Raw genomic sequence first — 25936 nt, 5'->3', positions numbered from 1 at the left:
TAGCTGAAATGCAGCAGTGTGAGCGCTACACACTCCAGACAGTTTTGAAACATGAGCCTCGAGGGGAGGAGGAGAGAAAAAAGGAGAAGAGAGACGCGTTTCCTCGGCAACAAGACACCAGAATTGGTAGTCAGCCAACACGCTGCTCCATTTAAAAGCTTTTAATAATAGACAAGTCATTTTGATGCAGGGAGAGGGGAGAGTTGCTTTGTCTGGAATGATGTAGCAGAACAGAAAAATGCATCCAGGCTGCAGTCTGGACCTAAAAGCAGCAAAAGCCTTTCACTGGAAAGATGGGAAACACTTAAGGTGGAAATAATAAAAGGAGAGCTATCACACAAACTGGCAACATGTGGTGATCAGACCACAGGCGACCCTCTAGTGGAGCACAATAGGCTGCCTGCTGTAATCAGCTTTCTATTCATAGCAGTGGGAGGTAGACAATGGACCCCAGCTGGAAGGGTCTCTCTGACCAGTTAGAGACCCCTCCCCCATTCGAGTCTCAGCAAGGCGCAGATCTCCGTCTGCCCCCATCTCTGCCACCTTAACCTAGCATAACATTTGCATTTTGCCTCTTGCCTGCTCCTCCCTTTCCCTCTCTCTCTCCCCTCTTTGTTCCCCCTTTCTCTGCAGCATCTCAGCTGCTGCTCTGCCTCTCCATATTTAGCTTTGCAGAGCAGGAATAGTGATGCAGCAACACAATCATGGTTATCCTCACTTCATCTTTATTAGTGCCACAAGTTGACATCAGCGTGGCTTAACTCAGTTCTGGTCTGATTAGACCCTCGACCCCATCTGCTCCTCAGTAACCTGACAGGCAGCTGGTGAGTTTGTGTCACATAACACAAATTGGCAGCTTTACCCGATCCATCACATCTGTCACTTAAGAGAAACGTTAAGCTCCGTTTGTGCAGAAATGGGAAAAGTGAATGAGAGTTAACGTGAAAGGCTTTGCATTTTGGTTTTTCTCATTTGCCTTCAGCCGACATTTTAAGGCCTGCACCTCTAAAAGAGCAGAAATGTGATTATTTGTTTCAGTGTGAGCTCAATGCTCAACTCATTATTTCTGCAGGGTTGTGTTTGTTGCCTTGAAAACAGAGTAGATGCCTTGAAGTAATTAAATCTAAAATAAAAAACTATTTCAGTGACTTAAATAACCGCAGCTGCCTGTAAACATTCGTCTATTTCAGTTTCATGACTGGGTTTTCTTACTGGGCTCCATATAATTGTATTTTCCTCAGTAATTTGTTTCATTCATTAGGGTAATGGTAATCCAGACTGCTAATCCAAGAGCCAGACTAATCTACAGATAAACTGATCATGCGCCACCCATCTCTAAAACGTAGAATGTGAGTTCTGATCTAAAGCATCCTTCAAATATAACTTTAACTACAAGGGTAACTAGAGTGTATCTTTCAGGAAGCATCGACAATTGATACAATCTTACCAACGTAACAATAAATGTTAAAAGATCATAACAATATGGATTATGCAGTATTAAGATGTAAAGTAAGCCATTTAAACAGTAGTAGTGCCACCTCTATGTTGTTATTCCTATGTGAGTAGAACAAATGTGAGAATATATTAACAAATGCATTATTTCTTGATTTACTTAAGTTCAAATTACATAATATTTATATATTTATCAGCTTTAGCTTTAGACAAAACAGTACTTTTGCTAGTCTTCAATCCCACTTTACTGTATATACAAGTTGTTGTACATAGCCTACAGTACTGTCATTAGTTTCTGCGGTGGTCATCTTACTTTTTCTTTCCATAAATATTCAAACCAAATTTGATGCCAGAAATTACTTTAAAGTGTAACAATTCTGCCACATTTATTTAATAAAAGTTGCATGATCAATTACACAAAAAATAAAAGAGTAAAACCAGAGTAGGGCTCTGATACGTTGGAACCTTAGAAAAACGTTTAATGCAAATTTGTGCACATAAAACAGATACAGTACAGTGCATACGTAACGTATCATAAAGTATGAATGCTTTTAATGTTGGCCCAAGTCCCACGTCGTCTATAGTACCTCATCATAAACCGGTCTGTGATGGACCGGATGCAATCTGACTGGACCACTTGGTCCAAAGCTGCTTCCCCAACAAGAAAGTCTTTTGCACCGGCTCATGCAGGCGAACACCAAACATGAAGAAAGCAACTAATTGGCCGCATTTTGTAGTTTGATAAGAGCATTTGAGGCTGGTGTGTGTGTCTAACACATAAGTACAGTAGTTACAAGTTGTCCCGTGTCCTCTCTGTGCAAATCTGAGGTTCAATCCTGGCATTGTGGGTATTTACTCCTCCAATCAGTCTTTAACATTAATGCAGCTACACAGAAAGCTATTCATTTCACCCATGCTCTGAGGGCAGAACTATTAAGGAATGTCAGTTTGTGAAACTATAAAATATAAAAGACTGTAAATTATATTTTTTTAAAGAAAGGGGCTGTTAAATGGCAAATTAAGTGTCAGGCAAACTCAGGTACAGCACTCTTTGTCTCGCCACACCCAAAAACAAAGCAATGAAACACACCATATTAAAAAAACTGTAAGATTAAAATATAAAAATATGACAGAATGGAAACAATATAATATATCAAGTATTCATAATATACAATAATAAGAGGTTAAAAATCAAACCTAAAAAGGAATGTCGTTCTGGAAAAGTACCACTAGAGGTCAGCAAATATCCATGCTCAGATATTCAGTTATACACATGAAGTATTTATCTGCTGTGAAAAGTTATTTCTGCTTGTGGACAAACATTTAAAAACTTGCGGAGCCAACTTTTTACTTCATTTTAATCTCCTTCAATTCCACATAGCAGCAGTCGCAGTGATAAACACTCCAGTTCAGCGAAATTGACTTTACGTTACATTCTTGATAAGAAGTCTCACAGTAGAAATATTTTTTTTCCCCCTCAAATGTCCCACTGGATAACATCTGTGATCTTGACACCGTTACTGCGTCAGGGGACGACAAGGATTCCCCATGTTTCAAAACTGACTCATGCAGTCATAGGAGAAGGTTTCATCTCGGCAAACTCGGCTGAAACTACTTCTGTAAAGTTCCAGTGAAGAGTTTTGTTTTTTTTAAACTGTGGTGGTAAAAGTTAGTCTTTTATAGATTTTGAAAGTGTCCAACTCCAGATCCTGTTTCCAGTGTCGTGCGTTTACAGACTCCGGTCTGGTGTCTCGTCTCTTCAGTGTCTTGAGAGTCTCCGGCTCAGTCTCTGGGTAGACACTCCTCCTCGGTGATGCCCTGAGCCTTGAGCTCCTCCAGGACATTGTCCAAGTGGCCGGGGTCAGGGTAGCCGTGGCCCGTCAGGTTGGAGCCAAACTCCGTCTTGTGGTGCACCTCGTTCCAGATAACTGTGTCAGACTCGCCGGTGGTGCTGGACGTGCCGACGGAGAAGATGAGCCGGCGGTCCCACGCTACCAGGAGCAGCCTCAGAACCTGGACGAAGCAATTACATATTCAATTTTCACATAATCAAGACATTTTTGTTCTTCATACTACTAATAAAATCAGAAAGAGGTGTTCTCTCATTTACCCTGCGTCCCTTCTCACTGTCCGGGAGGTAGCAGTGTCTGGGGAACCCACGGGCGGTGAAGGGTTTGCCTGGATTTGGATGCTCTGGGCCCTAAAGAGAAAGTTCCTCACATTATCCGAGCCAAGATTTAACATCTAATACAGAGATCGTTTTTCATCACATCAATGTACCTGGATGCCAGGAGGGATGTTGTAAATTATCCGGATGGTTTTACAGTCCGGGTGGCCGGGCAGCGAGTGAGGGATGACGTGGTACTCCATCTTGCCCGGGGGCTGGTTGCCGGTCTTGACTCCGTAAATGGTTTTGCAGGTTGGGCACTGCAGACTGCCGTCCTTGTTGCCGTTGTTGTACATGGCGACGAGGCACTGGAGGTGGTACTGGTGGCCACACTGTGCCAGGCGGCCCACCGATTCAGCCCGGGAGATGCCTCCCACGCCGGGGCCCTTGTAGCCTGACGGTCCTGCCAGGGCCTCCATGCAGATGGTGCAGTCCTGAGATGGGTGAGGAAGGTTTACCATTTCTATCTCATCCGACATGATACAAACATTCTTTGACATTTTTCATGTATATATATTTTGTATCGATCTGCCTAAAACTAACAAACCTATGTCCAAGTGTGTATTTGGGCCAACTGTTGCTGAACTCACCTCTTCTGGAGGATTACGAACTTTCTGAAGGTACCGCTTCACCACCTCCTCGGGGGTCTTGCCTGAGAAATAAAAACACAAGGTGTGACGATCTGTTCGTGAACAAAAAGCACGTTTCAGGTAAAAGCGAGAGCAGACATCCTCCTCATCGTGCCCACCTTTACGGGCCTGTTTCTTGGTGGTCTTGCGGCAGCAGTGGCCCAGACCGGGCACGGGCTTGATGTCACTCTTGCTGACGGGTGGAGGATGAAGCACCAGCTTGGGCGGGCGGGTCAGACAGACAGGAAGCCCTGCTGCGCTCATCAGGATGCCTGTGATGCCTGCATACGGCCACAAGAGGGAGGATGTGAGGTCTACTCATTGCATGGTGAGAAAAGTATATATGGGGTGTACTGGTGAAGGTGGCTTTACTCAAATACTAGTTAAATATGAGGCCAAATGTAAATGTGTGTTGCCTGTGGGGAATAAAACAGTGAGATGCCTCTTTAATAGGCTGAAAGGCTGAATTTTAGACCCAATATAGAGTAAACAGGTCTGATTAATTAGAATCTAATAAGGAAATAGGTAATATGTCCATATTTGTACCTGCCAGTGCGGGGTGCACAGGGCTAGATCCATTCAGGTTCTTCACTGGAACTGTTGGCACACTGAAACACATGAGGAGAAATCCCAATTGAATTAATCTTCAGATACATTATTTGCTAAAATGAAACACTCAACGGGTCGGGTCAACTCGGCAGCACCGGATTGAAAGTGTCAATATCTGACGAGTCACGTGTGCACACAGAGCCAGACGCAGCATAAGCTCGAGGCCGGCTGACCCAGTGTCAGCTGGCTAAGGAGCTTTTGTCGAGTCATGAGGAGAAACAAATAGACCTGTTGACATACTTCCCCATAATTATTATCAAGTGGGACTTCCGGCTGTGTGAGGCTTAAGCCCAGGATGACAGCACATGACAGACAAGTTATTTATACTGTTAGTTATAGGGTGTGACTGATATTGTACTTCTCAATACCTAGGCCATTAAAATATTGATAATTAATAGACTATGATGAAAAGGTTTTGAAAGAACAAATTAAAGTATTTTTGACCTAAAATAAGGACATGAGTTTCAGTCCCTTGTGATATGTAAACTCCCTGTTCCTCATATGCTTTTATTTGAATAAAATATCAAACCATTGAGCTATATCTCTGCTCATCCAGAGGGGTAACACTCATTAATCCCACATTCATATCACCACTACATCTGTCCTCTCGCAGTCGTGTACTTACATTCTGCCAGAAGTGATAACAGTCATCTTTCCTTCTCAAATCAGCAAACACCACTGATATGAGTGAAAATATTCCAGCAGCAATATCCACTTGTTTCAAAAGTCGTTTCGGAATCTTATTTTTCAGTCCTGCCTCTCACGGACCCACACGTTGAACAGCAGTCTCTCCGTCTCTCTCTTCCTCTGCTTGTGTGCAGGTCTCCTTCCTCGTCTATAGAGCTAATCCACCTGCTTTCCATCTGTTGACTTCAGTCTAGCTGCAGGCCACAGATTCGTCACAGCAGGGATTACCTGTGGGTTACCCATGGGGTTACCACATCCCACACTGCCAGGCTGCCGTAAGGCTGACACGCAACTTCCGGAAACAACTGTTTACCAACACAATGCTGGTTCACAGAAGCTACAATAATGTTGATGTAGTAAATTTCAACCTTTGACCCCTGTAGATTTAAGAACCAGCAGCTCGTAAACGTGTAAAATAGTTTAGAACTGTAATGGACTCCTGATCATTGTGTTATTACTGTTTTGAGTGTTTTCTGTGCACTGAGCTGATACAACATCAATGTTTGTCACCTACTGTTGACCTTTATTTGTGCAACTGTGTGCTGGATTTGATTCCTCTTTCTATAACAGTGCCAGAAAGCAGACGGTTTGTGTCTGCTGTCTGTTCTGTATCACACTGACTGTGTAAACCTCTGCACAGCTAGTAATTAAACCTCTGAAGACAACTCCGGTCTGAGAAATTCATTATTTCAAATCTCATGATAAATTTCCATCGACAAAACCAAGAACTGAAACAGGTGAATTGGGAATTTTGGGTACAGCCACCAACATGAATTAATGTAAGGTCATTTGAAATCATCAGATTCTCCATATTGTATAAGTATTTGGATAACTACACTCATTTAACTCTTTCAACACAGACACAGGAATGTCCGCTTCAAGAAACTAGTACTTGCTAGTGTGACTTTTAAATCTGAGCCTAGTTACCCACATCATATGATAAGACTACCGCAGGGTCCATCAGCTCTGTGACGTGGAGCTCTTCATGTGTGACGTGACGGGGTTCTACCGCAGCAGCAGGTGTGACTGTCAGCTGGATGGAGGAGGACTCTCACCTGATTTGCCGAAAGAACGGGCCAGTCACTCAGATTACCAGAGCAGTGACATTAAGCCCGTGCTTGTCAGTATTTATATGAGGATTAGCTGGTGTGGAGGTTGTGTTCACCAGTGTGAGGATTCAGAGCACATAGTCTTTTTACAGGAAGTGTCGGTTCACAGTACAAGCAGCCAAAATTCATTACGACTCTTCAGTGATTCTTCGTGTGTTTGAACAATGTGGGATGCACAAGACCTTGCTTTGCTTTTCTTCTCTTTCATATTTGAGGCTGGAAACAAAGACGTGAGCGTCCCAGAAAGAAAAAAGAGTTTCAGCGAGACGGCGAGATCGTGAGGAGGCTGTAATTGGAATATGATGAAATCCAGAAGGTAACATTCGCCACCAGCTGCAAAACATCGAGGTTTGATGAAATAATGAAGAACCAGCTGCTCCCTTGTTCACCCACAAACCTCTTACACACTAGCGCCCTCTGGTGACAACACTGAGACTGGCCTCGCTGGTTAAAACTTTTGCAGAAATAAAAATTATTTAAAAACCCCCTGCAGATATGATTATAGACAATTAATCTGCTCCAAGTAAAAATGTATTCCTGAAATGAATATTTTTTTAAACAATAACACATTTTATGATTTACGTTCTGAAAAAATCTGAAAAATCCAGAATCTGTAAATATACAAAAAAAAAATAATTCGACATGTAACTACTGAACAAACGACTTATAATATGCTAATCTTTTTCTTTCTCTACTCAAGGAGCTATTGCCAAGCTCTCCGCTAAAAGTGAAAGTATTAGGACAGTGAAGTTATATTCAAACTATTCCATAAACCTGCTTTCTATCGTCACTGGTCCACATTGGTTGGCTACAGTTACCAGTTCCAAGTGTTCCCAGGCAATTCGGATTCCCCACCATCCTTACTGTTTGGTGAAAACAGTATCCCAACTCCTTTATAAGTCAACTGCACGTGCACAGGTTGTGTGTGTGTTGATGATGTAATTTGCTGCATGACAAATGTGTGGAATGTGCAAAACTCTTGTCGACTTCCCTGTGAAAGCTCGTCATTGTTTTTCCGTTGAAAAGACTGAATTCATGGGACTTTGTCTCAAAGATTAAAGGCTCGCTATCGCTAATGAGCACTAATGTCCCACTGTGTAATGAGGCCTTCCGACACATGAGAAATCCCAGTCCCTTTTTTCCAACGCACCCCGATTAGTCGTCTCAATTTGTTTTGTGTACAGCAAATTGAGACGGGACGTGATCACTGAGGAGATTTGGAATTATACATTTTAGCAAAACTTTCCAATCAAGAAGAGCAGAAGACGTGTTGTTTGATTTCTGTAATTTGCTCAACGACTGTTAGTTATTTTCAAAAGCAGCAAATTGATATTTGGATATTTGACAGTTTACAGGTAACGTCAATGCCTTCACATCACACCTGTCTATACACAAGCCTGTTCATTTATTCCCAACTGTAAAGAAAGATGGACGACACGACAGCTGAGTCCTAAACCATAAAAAAACCATAAATAAACCATCCCTCCTCCATGTTAGTGGATGGGACACGGACCAAACTAAGTAGTCAAAGTAAATGGGTTTTAATTAGTTATTCGATGTTATAAAGATGGGGTGAAACATCATGATTGACACTCGAGACTGTCTCGTGATTGGTCCAAATGATGGATGTGTCTGATGTGTCAAAAGTGCAAGATGGCTGTGCTCTTATCCAAGATTTATTTGACTTCATTTTTGTACAGTGGAAGGAAGTGCAGATCTGTCGTCCATCTTTATTTACAGTCTATGATTTACAAGGGGGGGGGGGGGGGATCTGAAGCTAAATTGAAAGACGCTGAACTATTCTGATTCCTTATGACTTTTGAGTGACAATGTGACGGCGGCGGTCGTCTACTCACCCAGAGGCAATGAGTGCACGTGACTGAGCCATGGCGATACGCTGCAGCGCCGGGCGGCTAAGCCCCGCTAGGCTGGACCGGGGGGGAAGGGGCGCCGCGCAGGCAGCAGCGCCGGATGTAGACACCGGGCCCAGGACCCGGGCAGAAGGCGAGGGCGTGCACGTGGAGGCGGCCGTAGAGATGAGCGCCGGACCCGCAGGGGGCACCGCGGGGCCAGGACAGGAAACGGAGAGGGAGGTGGAGGCGGAGGAGTAGGGGGCAGAGGTGGCGATGGATGACGACAAGGTGGCTGGTGGAGGAGGAGGCGGCGGGAGTGGAGGCAGAGGTGGAGGAGGGGGCCGGGTGGAGGAGATGGAGAGGGCAGCGGTGGCCGAGCCGAGGAGGGAGAGAGAGTGAGTGAAGCCTCCTCCGAATCCGAAGTTGGCGTTGCCGATGCCGCTGCCCCCGACGATACTCACACCTCCAGGCCCGCCCATCCCGCCCACACTGAAGCCACCTGTCGCCCCAACTATAGACGTCCTGTTTGGGGAAAGCGACCGGGACAGGGACGGTGGCCGAGGAAGGGTCAGTGAATACGACCCTCCTGGAACAGGGTGACTGCTGATTTTGGGACTGGGTGGTTTGGTCAGTGGCGGCCTGCGACCCAGTGTGTGAGTGGTTGACATGGTGCCTGCTTTGACACTCAGCACCAGCATGCACTGCTGACAGGCGCATGGCTGTCCCAGAGAGGTGATGGCCGAGGCAGGGAGGGCGCCGCTGGGGTACGCACTCCCGTTCCCGCTGCTGCTCACCCTGAGCCCCATGCCCACCCCGGACACGTCCACTCCGAGCAGGCCTCCGTGGCTGGGCATCGACCCTGGCCCCCAGGCGTGGTGGGACTTGGGCAGGGGCCCGGCCACCAGCGGGTAGGCCAGGTCGGAGCGCCGCTGGATGCGCCGGCAGCGCTGCGTCTGCCCGTTGATCTGGGTCATGCTTTCGAAGTCAATGAGGTAGCAGAAACCCAGCGGCGCCAGGTCCAGCCAGGGCTGCTGACGATCGCGTGCCGCCTGGATGGCGATGCCCACGTCCGTGTCGTACGCCGTCCAGCTGCCAGTGTCGTTCTCCCACTCCCACAACCAGCCCTGGCCCGGCGCCGAGGTGGGGTCGTAGAAGCTACGGCGGACCGGTCGAAGGGTACCTGAGGCAGAGGTCAGAGGTCACGACACACAAGTGAAGGTTTCATGCACATTATGAAGACTGTAAATGCAGCTCTGCAGATTTCTACACACTTTTTGCAGTGGATATAAACTTTAAAGCTTCTTGACCAGTAATCAAGATGTTCTATGATGAGAGATGTGGGATGGAGGGTTACACTATTTACTAGGACAAGTAGATTACAACCCTCACAAATTCAACATGTCTGCGTTTGCTTGCTAGGAATTTGGGCAAACGGGTCGCCCCTGGTAACAGCACAGGGTGTTCTGATCCCTGATTGGCTGGCAGCCTTGATCCGAAACCAAAGCTGAGCATGTGTTTGCTTTCCCAGGCTGTCCGAGAGACACTCCACTTTCCAAAACCGTCCACTGTCCAATTCTGTCCTCAGGAGGAGGACACAAACGTTTATATGGGCACAAGTGTAAATGTAATATTCATCTTTTCTTTAATAAGCAGTGATGAAGTAACCCAGGTAGGTACAGGTCCACTACTACATCCCTGCATTACAGCAACCAGCCAGCTCCTCATCTATACAGTAGGTGTGACCGCTTCACACCAGACAACAGGGGAGTTCATTCACAAAAGCTGCTCCCATCGACCCCATTTCCTCTCACTGACCTCAGACTCCTGAAATTCCTCACTCCCCCCTTGTCTCCCATTTTGAATGGGGGGGGGGCTACCGGCCTGCCTCACACATAGTTTCAGCCTCTGCTGGGTTCGGAAAAAACTAACTGCACAAAGGCTTTTGTCGGCCGGCGTTGAGAGAGAAAGAGAGAGAGAGAGAGAGGAGAGGGTGGTGTTGGTGTGTCTGCCAAAGTTAGACGTCTGACAACTGACGATCCCCGGCTTTGTCTTCGTCCTGCTTATATGAAGCTTTCACTTGGTCTGTAAATAAAGCCCTGAAGCTGCCCTACAGTATTTCAAGCATTCACACATATATGCAGCACTCTCTCTGTCATACTTCACACGGCTGGCATCGCCACCAGGGGCAAGGTGGGGTTCAGTATCTTGCAGAATGGGGACGAATGTGATCAAACCGCCGACCCTCTGTTCAGTGGGCTACCTGCTCTACCTCCTGAGTCACAGCCTCTTGTGATGGATCATCTCTCATGCCCATATGCTCTTATAAAAACACAGAAGTGGTGATGGCGGTTTAATCGGACGTGTCCAAGTGAAGTGTTTACAGTGTGTGTGAGAGTATGACTGGACAATTCAGCTGCTACTGTGTCCTATGTGATACACACACAGACACACACACACACACATGCACACGCACACACACGCAGCAAAACATCCCTGTCCTTAGATCATGTTTGCACAAAACTGGACATATTGTGATATTTTGGATCCTTGTGCAAGATTAGAATTTGAACACTGCATATGTTGGAGGCCACTTTGCAGCAAAAAAACATCTGGAGCCGACGAGATAAATCCCAAACGAGCAATAATAATAATAATAATAAAAGGCCTCTCCACCCGAGGCCCTGGCTGAACCGTAGCATCCTCCATCGGGTGTCTCTGCCTCCCCTCTCCTCCCCTCTCCTCCCTCCCTCCTCCTCCTCCTCACCTGTGTCTTGTCGGAACTGGTGCATGGAATGCAAATCGATGATGTAGGGCGAGAGGCGAGAGTCCACCTGGCCGAGGACGACGCTACCACAGCGCGGGTCGCTCCGGATGACTGCCTCGATGTGGTGACAGACAGCCGGGCTGTAGGGCCGCCAGCGTCCGTGCTCGTTCAGCCATTCCCAGACCACAACGGCGGACGCTAGTAACATCCTACTCCTGTGGATGCGAGAAAAAAACCCCGATGATGTTGATGTGTGATGAGAGATGGGCTTATTTTTTTTTTTTTTTACAGATTCCCTGCTGCCGCTCCGCCGTGCATCCGTGCGCACAGCGGCGCTGCATCCATCTTGGACAGTTTTCAACCCAGATGTGTCTCCTATCTATATATAAATATATATTTATATATATTGTGAGGAGAGGGGGGGCGAGGGATGACACTACATGCAAACCGTACCTTCCATGTTTGTAGTTTCGGGTGTGCAGCAGTTAGTGGATCCCCTGATCACAAGCCGAGCACAGAGAGCGTTTCTGGGCGATAAGAAAAACACAGCCTCGCAGGACGGTTGCATTTTAGTCCCTATGCAGATGAGTGACGTGGGCTGAAATCATTTCTCCGGCAACAATCAAGTTCGGCTGAGAGGACGCCACTGTGGGGCTCGGGCTGGTGGGGCAGGTTGCTGTGACAGGTCGTGCACATATTTACACATGAAGCTCAGTGAGCGGTGGGGGGTTCAGACGGGTATTTACCGGGTTTGATCGGCTCCGGGGGTTTTAAGGATCCATCTGAGAGGCTTCTTCACTCCAGGTGAGACTCCCTGGTCCTCATCGGCTCCATCTTCGTTTCTGACAGCTCCTCCACACCGACGGCTCCACTCGTCACAGCTGGAAATTATTCAACCGGCGGAAAAATAGACAAAATCTGTGACACCCGCGTGCGCGATCACGCCCACGCCTCTGCCGCCTCCGACATCCAATCAGATTGGAGCCAGGGCTCCGTAAGGCCAATGAGGAGGGACTCTCATGTCGCACACATGTTGGATCGTGTTGAAATAAGAGTGTATTAAATGTATTAATCATCAGTTAAAATAGTGCAACACGTCTATATGAAAAACACGTGTAATGACGTGTTTTTCATTTGAAAAAGGTAAAAGTGGTGGAGATGCCGGGGATTGAACCCGGGACCTCATACATGCGAAGCATGCGCTCTACCACTGAGCTACATCCCCATTGGTTCCTACTGAAGAAAAATGTCAATAGATAAATCTGGTGGCACTGTTTTGTCATCGTTTTAGTCTGTTGTTATGAACTTTCTAAATACAGTTTATAGTGTTCATTGAAACATTGCCCTCAATAAAAGGTTAATTCATATTTTTAGAAGATCCATAATGTCTATTTGTTGTTTTCTTTCATTAACAGGTCTCTAATTATTCTACATTTTACCGCAACATTTATTTATAAACTATGAAATCACCAGTTGCATTGCAGAGTGTGATTTTACATATGCTACACTATACGATAAACTTATATAATGTGATGCCTCATTATAGAATTTAAAAAACATGGTCGATAAAATCCACCTCAACTTTCTTCCGACTATGATTCTTCATGTGAAAATGCATCCGTGATAATTATAACAGTAAAAATATAATGTAAGAAATAATAGATTTGTGCTTTTACCTTTCTTACCTCAAATACATCTAGCGTATAATACTACGGAATGTAAGATGTGTACTTGTAACTGCAGTATTGCAGAAAGTTACTTTAAATACAGTAAATGTCACTAGAATATCAACATATAAACAGCTCGGCCATAACCACAATTCTTTACCTATTAGTTGATGCCACTTTCAGTTCATAGTGACATATGATGTTGGAATTATTTAATTGTATATTTATTATATTCATAAACAAATAATGAAACAGTCAGCTGTAGAGTCAATAAATGATTCCTGGAACCATTCACTTTTTCCAATGTCTATTTATGTTTAAAATAAAAAAATAATAATCAATTATGAATAAAGTCGCCTATCAATGTTCTGTAACATAAGTAATTGATCGTGTCAATACAATTTTAAGTAAAAGAAAAACATGATGAAGTCTGTTTGTATTTTTCTGTTTTTATTCTCAAAAAACATTTTACACTACACAACAATTAGAACATCTGATTTCTGAACTGAATCAGTGTGACACAATAAAACATAACATTCTTATACAACAGTGTACGTCTGCATTTTTATACCAGAGCCACAGCAGGAAGTAATAAAACCAGGGCTTTTACTTTATCTGTAGTTAAAAAAATACTCATAGTGGATGTTTTACAGAATGATTCCAGTATTTATTATCATTATTTCTAGAAAAACACACAAGGATCAGCATTTCTATTACATACAAAATTGCTTAACGAGCTAAAAAGAAATAGGCTACTTCAATTGGTAACATGCAAATGAATTAGGTTGGTTCAAATTCAAATGAATAAGCTATATCAACTCAGTTGAACTGTTACTTGAAAAAAACACTATTCATTTGCGGGGTACAAACTGAAATATCATTTAAGCTGGTAAATGATTTTCTTTGGTCAGTGCACCTTCTTCTCCTGAGCTCACAGAGAAGTCACCTCCCTCTCCATCCCCTTCTCTTCAGACCAGATGGCACTTCCAGCAAACTGCTTTAGGTCGATCAGCAATCCAGACCCTCCTGTTTCCTCCCCTTTGCTTGCCGCCTCCTCCTCTTCCTCCCTTTTCCCCTCCACTTTTGCCTCCGGCTGATCCGTCAGCCTGGTTTGCTCCCCTGCCTTCAAACCCTCGGAGCTCGAGGTAGCATGTGAGACGTTATCCCCCTTTCCCTCCTCCTCCTGGCTGCCCACCTCGCTGTCACCCCACTGGCTACCCCCCTCCTCCACCTGTCCCTCCTCATCTCTGATCTCCTGCATCTCCTCCCCTTCCTCGAATGAATCCCTGCCAGGACACAGTCGGACTCTGAGACCTGTCCCCAGAGCTATTGCTGCGACCCTCGCCTGGTCCCTGAGCCCTCCTTCCTTAAGCACCATGCGCCGGATGGTGTATTCTTCATTATTCTCCTGGTTCAGCTTCTTGTAGAGGTAGACCAGTAATAAAATGAGGGCTATTAGGAAGAAAGAAAGGAGCATGATATTCACAGTGGATTGTCGGTAATCATCATCCATGCCTGTAATGAAGATAGAAAAAAGGTTTACTGAGTTAGTGTGTCACATAGTCAGTGCTTGGATTCATCAATTCAAAGATTTCTGTCTTTGTTAGACTGTCTCCTAAAGAAATAGACATTTTGCAAACTGATCACATTTGCTGTTTTCGGTTATGTTGAAAGAGTCATTTGTAACTACCCTATAAACGTTTTAGCAGGAGCCATCTCATTGGAATGCTTATCATCTAATGTTTTGTAGAGCATATTTCAATCAATCAAATTATATCTGCATAGCCCGTATTCACAAATTCAAATTTGCCTCTTAGGGCTTAACAAAGTGCGACATTCTTTGTCCTAAACCCTCGACTTGAGTGAGCACGACCTTCATAGAAACATAAAAGCCTCAGATGGAGTTGCAAGTGAAGGACTGTGTTGAGCACATTAACAAAATAACAATATATACAAAAACATAGAACAACTCTTCTAAACAAGAGACTTTTGGACCTGGAAGGAGGTTTTATTAGTTTTTGCTCATATTTGGTTGTCACACTGTTGTCGGCTGTCTTAAAACAATGCTGCATGTAAAAGCAGGATAAGACCCACGACAATTTACATTTCTATATATGTTTCTGCTGTATATAAGTTTAGTGAAACCTAGTTTCCCCTGTGACAAACTCAAATCTGGTGGACACGGATATTATGCAGAGCGTGTGAACCAAAAACTCTTAATCCCACAATACTAAGTCAGACTGAAATCAGAAATGTGCTGTACCTGTTTAGAAAGTTCCCTGTTTAGTAGAGAAATCCCAGTGGTTGGTGTTCCAGTTCAAGGCGGGTTTTTGCCGTGAACTCTGACAAATTTACATTCAGGATCTAGAAAAAAGTCCAGTTAATGAAAATCCATTGCAAATAATGCTTCAATACTACAACAAATCATGTTGGAGAAAAATATGAATAATAATATACATACATTTTCTTGAGATATGACAAAATGTCGGTGGCGCCTTTATCTCTGCATGCATGCGTTGCAATGACAGGAAACTAGCAGAGTGCTCACACCATCGCTGGCTTCCTGTCAAAATTATAATTAAGCATCAGTGGGAAGAACACTTTGTTTTTTCTAAGATCATACAATAAGTGCTGCAAAATCCAGTTTCAAAATACTAATATCAAATGACGTAAGTGCAGTGAAAACACAATTAGAGCTGAAAGGTGTGAGGTCAACTGACCATAGTGGTAAGTGAATGCCTGCAACACTGTATTTATAAAACCATTTTACTTGTAAGGTACGTTAAGTAATAATTGAAGTATTTAGAAAAGAAAAATCTTGCGGCAAAAATGTGATAAACAATGAAATTTGAAACATAAAAACATAAGGAAGTAAATTGTGAGCTACTCACCGAAGTCGAGAGCAGGAGATAGAGTTTGTGCAGCCACACGATTCAGGAACTGAGTGGTGATCAAGTCATTTTGAAGTGTGACAGACTGTGTGTGAGTGTGTGTGTGCATGAGATGTGGTGAGGGGTCTGAAACTCTCTGTGGACGGTGGTAGGTGGAGGCTGAAGGCGGCGAGGAGAGATTGAAGACAAAAAAATCAAGCAGGGCGTGGTGGAAAGTGCCATTCAGAGCAATTTTGACTATTCATGGAAAGAGGAAGACGTAGAGATGTGAAGTTATTCTAAAACAAAGTCAACTTACTCCTTTAACTCTGCAGCACAGGTGCAGGTTATTACGCAGCATACTCTGAGTACACGTACATACCCGCATTTTTACTTGACTTGAATTGACCTATGAGCAATGAACAAAAGACAGTGGTTTCTCCTGACATATTCTAAGCATGCACTGTCATTTCCATGAACAGGTTGCAGTAACAGCTCATTACAGGGCTGAAGAAGAGAAGGGCTCTGTCAAATTGTTTCTTCAAATTCACATAACCTCAAGAATTAAAGCCTGAACCAGATGAGAATGTGATTTAGGCAGCGTTTATCACGGTTTGGCAAAGATGTGAGCCAATCCGAAGAATGCACGAGTTCAAACGCTGCACGCTGACTGTGAAACATGGCAGCCACATCCTGTTTGCTGCTTCAGTGGCCACGCAGCCACAGCCCCTGCATCTTGCAGAGACGTCTATCTTTAATACACTGCATTTCCCCCCCGAGGGACACAAAAGACCTGCACAGCACACCCACGATTGTGTGGTGCGCAGAGCATGACACATTATTGATTTACAGTCTGTGAGCGACTGTGCTGTGAAGTTTTAGAAAAACGTTTTGGCGGCTTCCATCCAGATATTAACAAGCTGTAATAAAACTACAAAGGAGAGCAACATGAAACTGACGTTTTTGGTCTATCTCAGTAAACTCAGCTTCATACCTTATGTCTCTGTCTGTAGTTTGAGAGATAACGGGACATTTCCAGGGTTACTCCCCACTTGGCTATTTAGACTTTTCTTCAACGGGGTAGTGTAAATTAATCTAGGTGTCCGATATTCCTTCACATCTGTTCCTTCACATCTGGTTTTTCAATTTTATTATGAGGTCACAGTGAACTTAAGCGTTGTCCTCTCACCATCCAAAATGTAATCAGTTCAAACTTGAAACTAAACAAGTACAGCGTAAGAACCAAATTTGAATAAATTCCTTCAAGGCGTTCTTGAGATGTCTTGACAGATGGAGGGAGGATGGAGGATAACCCTAGAAAACCCTGGTGTCACCGTCACCAAGGCTAACAAAGCAAAACCCTGAGAAATCCCGCAGACACCTTACACTTTATAAACAGTGAACACTATTAAAACGTATCATGATCTGAAATTCACCACATTTCTTGGCGTAAAGAAAAAAGCCACTCAAATTATACAAAGGAGGAATGAATATTTATTGAGCTTTCACAATTTAGTCTCATTTTAAATGCTACCGCTTTCACAATTAGTGTTAGGAGGTCAGTGCATTAAGATACATAAATCACAAGTAAAGGAATGCAAGGAAAAGCTTGGTGTGGAAAGTACCGGTGTGGCACTCGAGTATACTACGCTATAAGTGCCTTCGAATGTACTGGCATAAAAGTAAAAACAAAAAAGAATCAGTTTCAACACCATAACAAATGCAAAATGTAGAAAATGTGTCACACTTCGGAGTAACTTCCTCTTTCTCGTGGCTGTAAAACTGATAATTTGAATATTTTGAGTGTGTTACCAGGGAAAAAAATGCTCAGGAGACGTCACAAAGCTTAATGTCAAGGAAGCTTAAGGGGCTAGTGTTTTTTTTTATCTTCATGTGGACAAATATCCCACCTCATGACGTTAACAACACGAGGTACAAATTCACAAGCGGTACCTTTTCATCGATGACAGGGAATTACACGACACATACATATTTAACTACACTCTCATCAGCTTCCGTTCAAAACACATCTCTCCGCGTCGAGGTCGAGATTTGCTCACCGGTAAAGATTTTCCTACTGTTAACCTCACACACACACACACACACTCACAGCGTCCTACAAGTTAAACAAAAGCACAAGTCACAGGAAGGGTAACGATTGAGGGTCTGATATGACATCCCTGTTTAGCAGCTTTAACTACCTGATTAAATAGCCCTAATGGTAACATTTGTGAGTGCATCCGAAAGGAAGAAAATCATATTAGAGGTACTTCATTGCTTTGCTATAGAATATGAACTTTCATTAGCTTGAATATAACGCTTGTTGCTAGCTTGTGCATTAATTTGGGGCAGTGGTGCCGGCGTAACTGCTTTCGAAAAAACCTTCAAAATTATGACATGAAATTTTTGCAAAGCTCCAATATGTGCACCACCAAATAGCCGCTACTACTCTCCCTTCATAAAACCAAACATAATCTCACTGTTAAACTTCACGCTACGCAGATGACGCCTTGTTCTCCAACCACAATCTGGAAAACTCACAGAAACAAACTGCAGGGCTGTTTTCACTGCAATAGTTGACTTGACTTGAAAGCAACTGTGATTCACAGTTAGTTGCTACCGTACACTACATTCTCCCACTTTACACAGCTTAAGGTACAGTTGATTCTAGTAAGGCTATGGTCTATGGATTAAGAGGGAATGCCCTCGGAATGTAGTGAATCTCCTGCGTCCTCATACGTCCCCATCCTCGATCCGAACCAGCTGCCGCTCCAGCAGCTCGATCCTCTGGCTCTGAGCGAGCACGACGGCGCGCAAGGCCTTCATTTCTGCCAACAACTCGTTCAGCAAGTCGTCCTGAGGAGAGAGAAGAGACGGAACAGGTCAGAAAGATTACTCGGAGCCCGAAAGACATTAGTAAGGTCAATGGGCTTCATGCAAAAAAGCGTTTGTTTCCTTATCCTACATTTTTCCCACCTATGGTTCTTCCGTGGGGCCTGAAATGTCTCACTCAACAACTCACCTCTCTCTTCGGCCTCTCCGCATTTCCATCCGTCTCTCTCACGGCTACTCGTGGCGCCTCTTCTTCCGGCTCCTTGGTGGCCGCTGCTGTTGAATGGGCACCAGAGTCCTGTGAGGCGAGCCTGGGCTTGCTCCTGAGGGTGTCTCTGTGCTTGGATGGAGGAGCCGCGTAGCCACCGCTCAGGGAGACCAGCAGCGGCGGTGCGTCCCGCCCGGCGATCCATTCCTCGGCCAGGAGAGCCGGCTCCGAGCTGGCTGTGTCCGGGTAAAGGTCTCCCTGAAATAGATCTGACTGGGGAGGCAAGATGGAGATGGGGTGTTTAAGTAAAGTTTATTTAGTGTTAACATGATAAATTTGTTAATGTCTTACCTTGCGTGGTACGGTCATAGAGATGGGCTCCACTTTTCTTTCATGCAGTTTGTAGAACCTACAAAATAAAGCAGGGAATTAGAAACCTTGTTTACTGTTATTCTATCTTCTTCCATGAATTTCAATTTAGTCTTTCTTCTAAGACTCTCAGACTTCCATATATATATATATATAAATATATATCTAATGAATTAAATAAAGGAAAATTGGAAATTATAATAAAACTCCAGGGTCCATGCCACTTTTAACCATATGAGCATTCACAAGTTTTTTACAAGGAGGTGCTCTCACTTGAATCTTTCACTCAGAGTTCCATCTGAACCCAAATTTGACCCAAACACTGGGACGAAAAATACACAATTCCCTCAGCCTCATCTATCTAAACAGACAGTACCTACCGGGCGATTTCGCACTTGTTGACGTCCACGCCTCTTTTACTAAGAAAGCCCGCCCCCTTCTGCGGCTCCTTGCTGCTGTACAGGCTGAGGAAGTGAACATACGGGGATTCATCCGTCACCTCGAAATAGCGGATGGTGCAGTCCCCCTGAAAACATGAAGATAACACTGAATGAAAACGAGTGCATCAAATTAGCTGGGTGAATTGGGGGTTTGAGTGTATTTACCTTTCCACACAGGTAGACCATGTTGGTGTCAGGGTCGTAAAAGGGGAGAAGAACTCCATTACTCGTATCCATTTCTTGTACCGCCATTGGCTCGGAGAGATCTTTCTGTGAGACAATAAATATTGATCCGATACTTATGAGTGCTTACTAATGTCCATCTAATGCACCCCAACCCTCACTGAACAAAAGGGCAGACTATTTCCCGCAAACAATATGGAGGTCAGAGTTTCCTACCGTATCCCACAGTGCCAGCTGTCTCTCACTCATTCGACTGAAGCCTGTGGTCAGGATCTTCCCATCAGAGAGGAACACAGCTCTCATAGGCCTGGTTCCGTCATGGACCTTCTCCCTGACCTGGCAGAAGAAGGAGAATGGAGCACTAGGGGATTTATTTACCGCCAGGATATGTCCACGCAACTGTACAACCTCTTTTGTACACACTGCGAATGTTCACCTTGAGGACGGTGTTCCTCCGAGGGTCAATGACGCGCAGGGCCTTGTCTTTGCAGACGGTGCAGATAGCGCTGCCGTCCTTATTCCAGCCGACACTGTAGATCAGGTCTGGATGGGAATCGCTCAGCTGGTACACGAGCTCCCCCGTCCCCACGTTCCACACACACATAACGTTATCACAGCCTAGGGAGACAGAGCTGAAGAGGTGAGCACACAGGAAGGGAATCATGTTCAACCTGACCTGTGTTCAGATAAAGAAATGAGTTCAAGGCGCTTTACATGACTTATAGTTGAAGTTGAGGAGGCCAGATGACAGAACATAGAGGAGTCTGTCGGATATTTACTCTGGAGCGAGGTCATGAAGAGCTTTGGATTCTAAGAAGTCGGATCAGTGTGGTTCTGACAGCAAAAGGTCGGTGGTGGACGTCTATGGAGGACGTGGTCTGATTGTTTTAAGGAGGACGGAGGACACAGGTATCTTTATAGATCTGGATTGGGACAGGAGACATTTGAAGCTTGAGTGGGGAAGGCTGGGAAATGGTTCAGGATTTACCCTCCCATAATTCCTTGGGATTCACTATGATGCTAACCTTGGGCTGTTTAACAGCAAAGAGGGCGATTGGGTCAAGAGCTGATGGCCTCTGCTGCCAGGAGATATCAGGTCGAATTTAACTACGCCAGTCAAATCTCACCTTTGAGTATTTTAAAGGAGACGTGTGCTCACATTCGGGTTCAAGCTGAAATGGAAAAGGTTTCCAATGTCTCAAGTTAAGAAAGCACATCACTTTCCTCAGACTGTCTATTGATGCAGCTCCTCTGTTCAGCCTGTGTCTCAAACACTTAGCTTAGTGGCGGAGAGGAGCTCTCTTTACTACTGTCGTTAGGCTTTTTAACTTTGCATAACTTTTACATACACAAAACAAATGGCACAAGAGGAAAGACAAACTGAAAAAGCCTCTTACATCTTCTTTAACTCTTCTAATCTAACACATGAAAATACCAAATGCTTATAGCTTAATTATAATGGGGTGACGTTAAGATGGCGAGTAGTTGCATGGCATAGTCAAGCCGGTATGTTAGGGATGTTGCTTAACTCAGTTTTGTCAGATCTCTCCTCTTTGTTTTCTTACGTTGGCCTTGTAAATTGTAAAAGCATCGTTATAGTTCATCAATAAACCTCTTTGGTTGCTTGCAAAACAGAGGTAGGACACCTAGTTGTTGGTTAATCGGAAATTGAGGCACTGTAAATGATGTACACACTCACGATCATGCGATACCAGCAGCTCACAATGTCACACAGGTTTAACTTGAATTGTACCTCTAGTGGTTTGATTATATGCAAAGATAAGCATGGTCCTGTACGCTTGCCAAAGAAATCTAAATCCAGTGCAGTTGCAGCAGGGTGAACTTATATCTCAGGTTAATCCGGTCGATCAGCCTGCCCTGCATGCTATGAATTCCTGCGGCAGAGCTTCTGATTCCTTGCTTGTATACTGCAGCAGTATTTGATAAGGCTGTCACTGAATACCAACTCCTTCCATATAGATTTACATACATCTCATTCCTGGAGATTCAGATTGGTCTACAACTCAAGAATAACACTTAATGATACAAACAAATAAATACTTTTCTTTTAAACCAGAAAAGTGGAACTAGAATGTGAGGAATGACGCTACCTGCAGTGAGGAGAATGTTGAAAGCGGTTGGGTGCCAGGCCAGGATGCCCACTCTTTTACTGTGGCCCTCCAGGGTCACAATGGCCTCAGTCATTGGACTTGTCAAGCCCCCGTCTGGGATCTGCCACAGCTACAGGCAACACAGCAGGCATTTGTTTAGGTACCGCAGCATGCATTCATATAGAATATCTTTAAAATGGCTCAGAGAATTTGTTCTTGGTCACGGCTAAGACAACTGGTGTTTGTAAAACATTAGCACAAGTAAAACTAGGACCTCAGAAATGAGGTATCTCCTTGCTAAGGGTGTATGGTGACATTTTTATTAGCACATGTCAACAAACATAAACAATACCGTTATTCCCTGTGATATTATTGCCTAGAAATCAGGCACACAATCTGTGGTTGTGCCGCAAACCACCAGCACAACCACCACCGACAAGCCTTGCGGCGGTGAGGGTACCTTCACTGTGCAGTCCTCTGAGGCACTCGCAATGATGTTGTCGTCATGAGGCGACCACTGGATGTCCAGCACCGGGGCCGCGTGGCCGCACACTGTCGGGCTGGACTGGTCGACCCTGCCGCTCTGTGGGAGGAGCAGAAAGTTAGACTGTGACACTGGGACAGCTTGCTTGAGACATGTCTAACGTTTCACAGTTTAACCTTTGACCACTGTTTGTCTTGAGTCTGTAGAAATGCTGCACAGGCACTAGTCATTCAAGGAGTGAGGAAAACCAGCAGAGTGGAAGACTGAGGCTATTGAAAGTATTGATCGAGTGTTAAATCTGGATGTGATGCAGAGATGCTCAGACCTTGGTGATGGGAACAACGAGGAAGGCTCCTCCTCCGCCCGCCTCGATGATAACGGCGATGAACTTGGGGTTGACCGCGCAGAGGGACGTGTCCCAGGTCACGCGGGACACTCTGACGTCGTCGATGCCGTGCTCGGCCTTCCACGCCTGAGCAAAGACATGGCGGAACTTGCTCTGCCTGACCACACCGCGCCGGAAAGACATAACTGTGGACAAGGGAAACAAATGGCAGACCTGAATTGGACAATTTATAAACAACTTTGTCAAACCAGGAGCAGACACTGTGAAGATTTGCTGCTTTATTTCTCAGTTTCATATCATTGCAACTTGACATCTATGATCCGCTTGAATCTCTGATGTTTTATTGTCCAGATAACCGATGACTTGACACACTAGAGGAGCAGCTACAAGTTTTGGCTCGTGAGTTTTCCTTTTCGGCTTTTTCAGCTTACTTGGCCTTGGACTGTATTTCAGATCATCAGTCTACTTTTGGAGATTTTAGACATAGTATGTACCAAGTTAGTGTGTTTGATATCTCCACAAAATAGATGGTAATCAGTCTAGGCATTATACCAAAAGTACTGGGCACATCACCATGAAACTTCGAGTGGAGCTCATTAAATGTTGGTGCAGATTCCAGATCTTGTTTTTAATTTTCTTGAACATAGCAATATAGGCACTTTTTAAAGATTTTTGGGAAGAAATAAATATAAAAATCAGGTATGTGTATATATATATCAAGTATAAAAAGCAGGTATATATATATATATATATATATATATATATATATATATATATATATATATATATGGGAGTAAATTCCCCCACGTCTTTAGACCAGCCTGCGAGAGAGTTTGTCCAAACAGCAGGGGGAAAGCTCTCATGCCCGGAAAGTGTGTCCTGAAAAGTACAGTCAGGCTTCAGTGGACAAAAGGGCATGATCCGCCGGGGACCAAAACATGCTAAGGCCGTGAGGGGGAAGGGGGGGCTGGGCAGCCAGATCTTCTGAGGCAGGGGAGCCAGTAACTCTATACGCCATCTACCTAACGCTTCCCAGTTGTCCAAGCAAACTGTTACGAGTAGGAATGCAGGCAACGATCCAAATTGTGCTTGTGGGGATAAAAAGCGATCGAGTGGAAACAATGACTGAAACACTTGCATAGGAATTCAGGTCTGAGTGGACCAATGATGTGATGCCATTATGGAGCCAGACATTTAACAACATGCTTTATGGTTACACACTATTTAACTGCATTGCACACAATACAAGGATATGTGGATTTGCAGAGAGAATACTTAGCAGTAAAGGCAGGAGCCACAAAGGGCTGAACAAAGGTGTATTCACACGTAGTTAATCCATCAGTGAGACGAGGAGACAGCGGGGTCATCATTCTCGAGTGGACCATCTTACCTGGCGTTTTTCAGCAGCCTCTCTTTCCTCGAAAATGGATCTCCAAAAAGACTCGGGCGTGACAAGAGCAGGCCAATAAAAATAATCCTCCGACAGCAGCAGTAACTTAATCCTCTCCCGTGTCCAGGCAGTCGACAGCGCAGACCTGAGCGAAATCCGCGAGAAATGAAAGAGCCAATCCGAATTATTAGCCACCGCGGTTAATACTCATTTCCCGTTGGATTGTGCGTAATTACGCATGAGCACGGTGCGTTAGCAGCCTGACCTGGTGGAGCATGTCCCGTGCCGATGGTCTCAGCATGAATGGAAGCCGGCTGACGCGATGATGATGATGATGATGGAGTGTGTGTGTGTGTGTGCGAGTGTGTGTGTACGCAGACGCTGCTCGCTCCGTTTACAGGCGAGTGTTTTGGAGATTGAGCAGAATCCCAGACACTTCCGGTCCTGGCAGGATGTGACAGAGGCACGCAGGAGTCGTTAAACCGGATGTAACGGAGCTGCTAAAACATTAGCTTGTGTGATTAATAATATACCGTAACCAACATATTAATTAATGACACCACACTGCGCATGCGTCTTTGGCATTACAAAGACCAAACGTTTTAAAATGTAAGTTCCAATTTGGATCTTGATCTTATTTTGATTATTTATTGTTAAATTTCAATTTATTTGCCGTAACTTTTTTATCACGTGCATGTATTATTATTATAGCTAAAAAATGAAGCAAATTTTGATATTTGAGATCATATTTTTTCCAGATGCAGATTTTATTTATTACATTCAGATTTTCCTAAACATTTGGACAAAACAAACATTCTAAAGGTACTCCTTATCAGCCAGTGTTGTTTACAAGATATGTTAGCTTTTATTGACATAATGACTGTAAAATTGGGGAAGACAGGCGACTGCTGCAGGAATGCTCAGGTCTTCAAATGTTGGAGCGCCCCCTAGCGCTTTTTAGATTTCTTACAAAGCAAACTTTCAATTGATTAATCGAGAACAATCAGGAATCTGTTGATGAATCCATATTGAAATTGAAAAACAACAGTCTCTATAGAAGTATTTGGAACTGCCTCTACCACAAACAACAACATCAGTCAATTCCTGTATTTACTTTCATCCCAGGCAGGAGGTTTACTTGTAATTAACTTATTTTACTGTGAGGAAGAACAACAGAAGTAAATTATCTGAATACATATATTATATATATATTATCTGAATATATATATATATATATACAAAAAGATAAAGATATTTTCTCCTTATATTTGCGTTGCACAGTCGATTAAAGTAAAATTGCACTTGAAATTAGAATAACTTAAAAGGAAAAACCTGGGCAGGATATTCTGTAAACATTGAGAAAGTCTGGAATCACGTGGTTGCGGTGTATTCCTCTGTAAGTACTTTATTCCCTTTTATATCCACTTATATTGGCTCTCTGGTAAAGTAAGATCCTAAAAATTGTTTTGTTTGGGCTTGTAAATGTGTAACTTTGGCGACATCCAGTGTTTAACGCACTAATTATTATTCACCCCCACATGAGCTAAATCACGAATAAATAGCATCTGGTACAGCAAGTGCAACAGGTGGCTCCGTGGCGCAATGGATAGCGCATTGGACTTCTAGGCTGTGAATACAGTAATTCAAAGGTTGTGGGTTCGAGTCCCACCGGAGTCGAATTTTTGTTCCTCCGCTTTGATGCGTTTACTTTTAACTTCTTAATCCAATGGTCTATTTGCTTTACTTGTATTCATCTGTAGTTTTTA

At 44.1% G+C, this 25936-nt stretch overlaps 3 protein-coding genes and 2 non-coding genes across 6 annotated transcripts; 1 reads left to right on the top strand and 4 right to left on the bottom strand.

Annotated features, from left to right (window-relative positions):
* Positions 1-2793: 2793 nt before the first annotated feature.
* Positions 2794-12139, bottom strand: dtx4a (deltex 4, E3 ubiquitin ligase a). Its single transcript, XM_062384490.1, has 9 exons — positions 12017-12139; positions 11271-11485; positions 8510-9686; positions 4795-4856; positions 4368-4529; positions 4210-4271; positions 3733-4053; positions 3563-3652; positions 2794-3465 (listed from the first exon to the last, which is right to left on the bottom strand). Exons 2-9 carry the CDS (start codon positions 11476-11478, stop codon positions 3235-3237), a joined length of 2313 nt encoding a protein of 770 aa, XP_062240474.1. The 5' UTR covers positions 11479-11485; positions 12017-12139; the 3' UTR covers positions 2794-3234.
* Positions 12140-12423: 284 nt separating this feature from the next.
* Positions 12424-12495, bottom strand: trnaa-cgc (transfer RNA alanine (anticodon CGC)). Its single transcript has one exon. It is a non-coding gene; the product is annotated as a tRNA-Ala (tRNA).
* Positions 12496-13366: 871 nt separating this feature from the next.
* On the bottom strand, positions 13367-16023 carry si:ch211-119e14.1 (uncharacterized). Of its 2 annotated transcripts, none has more exons than XM_062384612.1 (4): positions 15829-16023; positions 15399-15500; positions 15201-15301; positions 13367-14452 (listed from the first exon to the last, which is right to left on the bottom strand). In XM_062384612.1, the coding sequence occupies exon 4, from the start codon at positions 14448-14450 to the stop codon at positions 13869-13871; it is 582 nt and encodes a 193-aa protein (XP_062240596.1). In that variant the 5' UTR covers positions 14451-14452; positions 15201-15301; positions 15399-15500; positions 15829-16023; the 3' UTR covers positions 13367-13868. The 2 variants fall into 2 exon arrangements, with proteins under 2 accessions (XP_062240596.1, XP_062240598.1); XM_062384614.1 differs by having other exon boundaries at positions 15399-15496; positions 15829-15987.
* Positions 16024-17278: 1255 nt separating this feature from the next.
* Positions 17279-24608, bottom strand: coro1b (coronin, actin binding protein, 1B). Its single transcript, XM_062384112.1, has 12 exons — positions 24436-24608; positions 24171-24315; positions 22760-22965; positions 22411-22533; positions 21951-22080; positions 20276-20457; positions 20056-20175; positions 19822-19926; positions 19597-19742; positions 19199-19256; positions 18830-19120; positions 17279-18663 (listed from the first exon to the last, which is right to left on the bottom strand). The coding sequence occupies exons 3-12, from the start codon at positions 22961-22963 to the stop codon at positions 18541-18543; spliced, it is 1482 nt and encodes a 493-aa protein (XP_062240096.1). The 5' UTR covers positions 22964-22965; positions 24171-24315; positions 24436-24608; the 3' UTR covers positions 17279-18540.
* A 1150-nt stretch (positions 24609-25758) lies between these two features.
* trnar-ucu (transfer RNA arginine (anticodon UCU)) lies at positions 25759-25847 on the top strand. Its single transcript is given in 2 exon segments — positions 25759-25795; positions 25812-25847. It is a non-coding gene; the product is annotated as a tRNA-Arg (tRNA).
* Positions 25848-25936: the final 89 nt, after the last annotated feature.

Source organism: Platichthys flesus, chromosome 24 (genome assembly GCF_949316205.1).
Source record: "Platichthys flesus chromosome 24, fPlaFle2.1, whole genome shotgun sequence".
In the NCBI taxonomy this organism is placed as follows: Eukaryota; Metazoa; Chordata; class Actinopteri; order Pleuronectiformes; family Pleuronectidae; genus Platichthys; species Platichthys flesus.
Note: the sequence above shows the minus strand (reverse complement) of the source record. Positions and strands in the feature narration are given on the sequence as shown.

Coding starts and splice junctions, on each gene's coding strand:
- coro1b (XM_062384112.1), bottom strand. CDS start 22,963: ATGTCTTTCCGGCGCGGTGTGGTCAGGCAGAGCAAGTTCCGCCATGTC. Junction 22,081..22,410: donor CAGAGGACTGCACAGTGAAG/GTACCCTCACCG, acceptor TGTTGCCTGTAG/CTGTGGCAGATCCCAGACGG. Junction 18,664..18,829: donor CGGAGAGGCCGAAGAGAGAG/GTGAGTTGTTGA, acceptor CTCTCTCCTCAG/GACGACTTGCTGAACGAGTT.
- si:ch211-119e14.1 (XM_062384612.1), bottom strand. CDS start 14,450: ATGGATGATGATTACCGACAATCCACTGTGAATATCATGCTCCTTTCT.
- dtx4a (XM_062384490.1), bottom strand. CDS start 11,478: ATGTTACTAGCGTCCGCCGTTGTGGTCTGGGAATGGCTGAACGAGCAC. Junction 4,530..4,794: donor TGTGCACCCCGCACTGGCAG/GTACAAATATGG, acceptor GGCCGTATGCAG/GCATCACAGGCATCCTGATG. Junction 4,272..4,367: donor CAAGAAACAGGCCCGTAAAG/GTGGGCACGATG, acceptor TTTATTTCTCAG/GCAAGACCCCCGAGGAGGTG.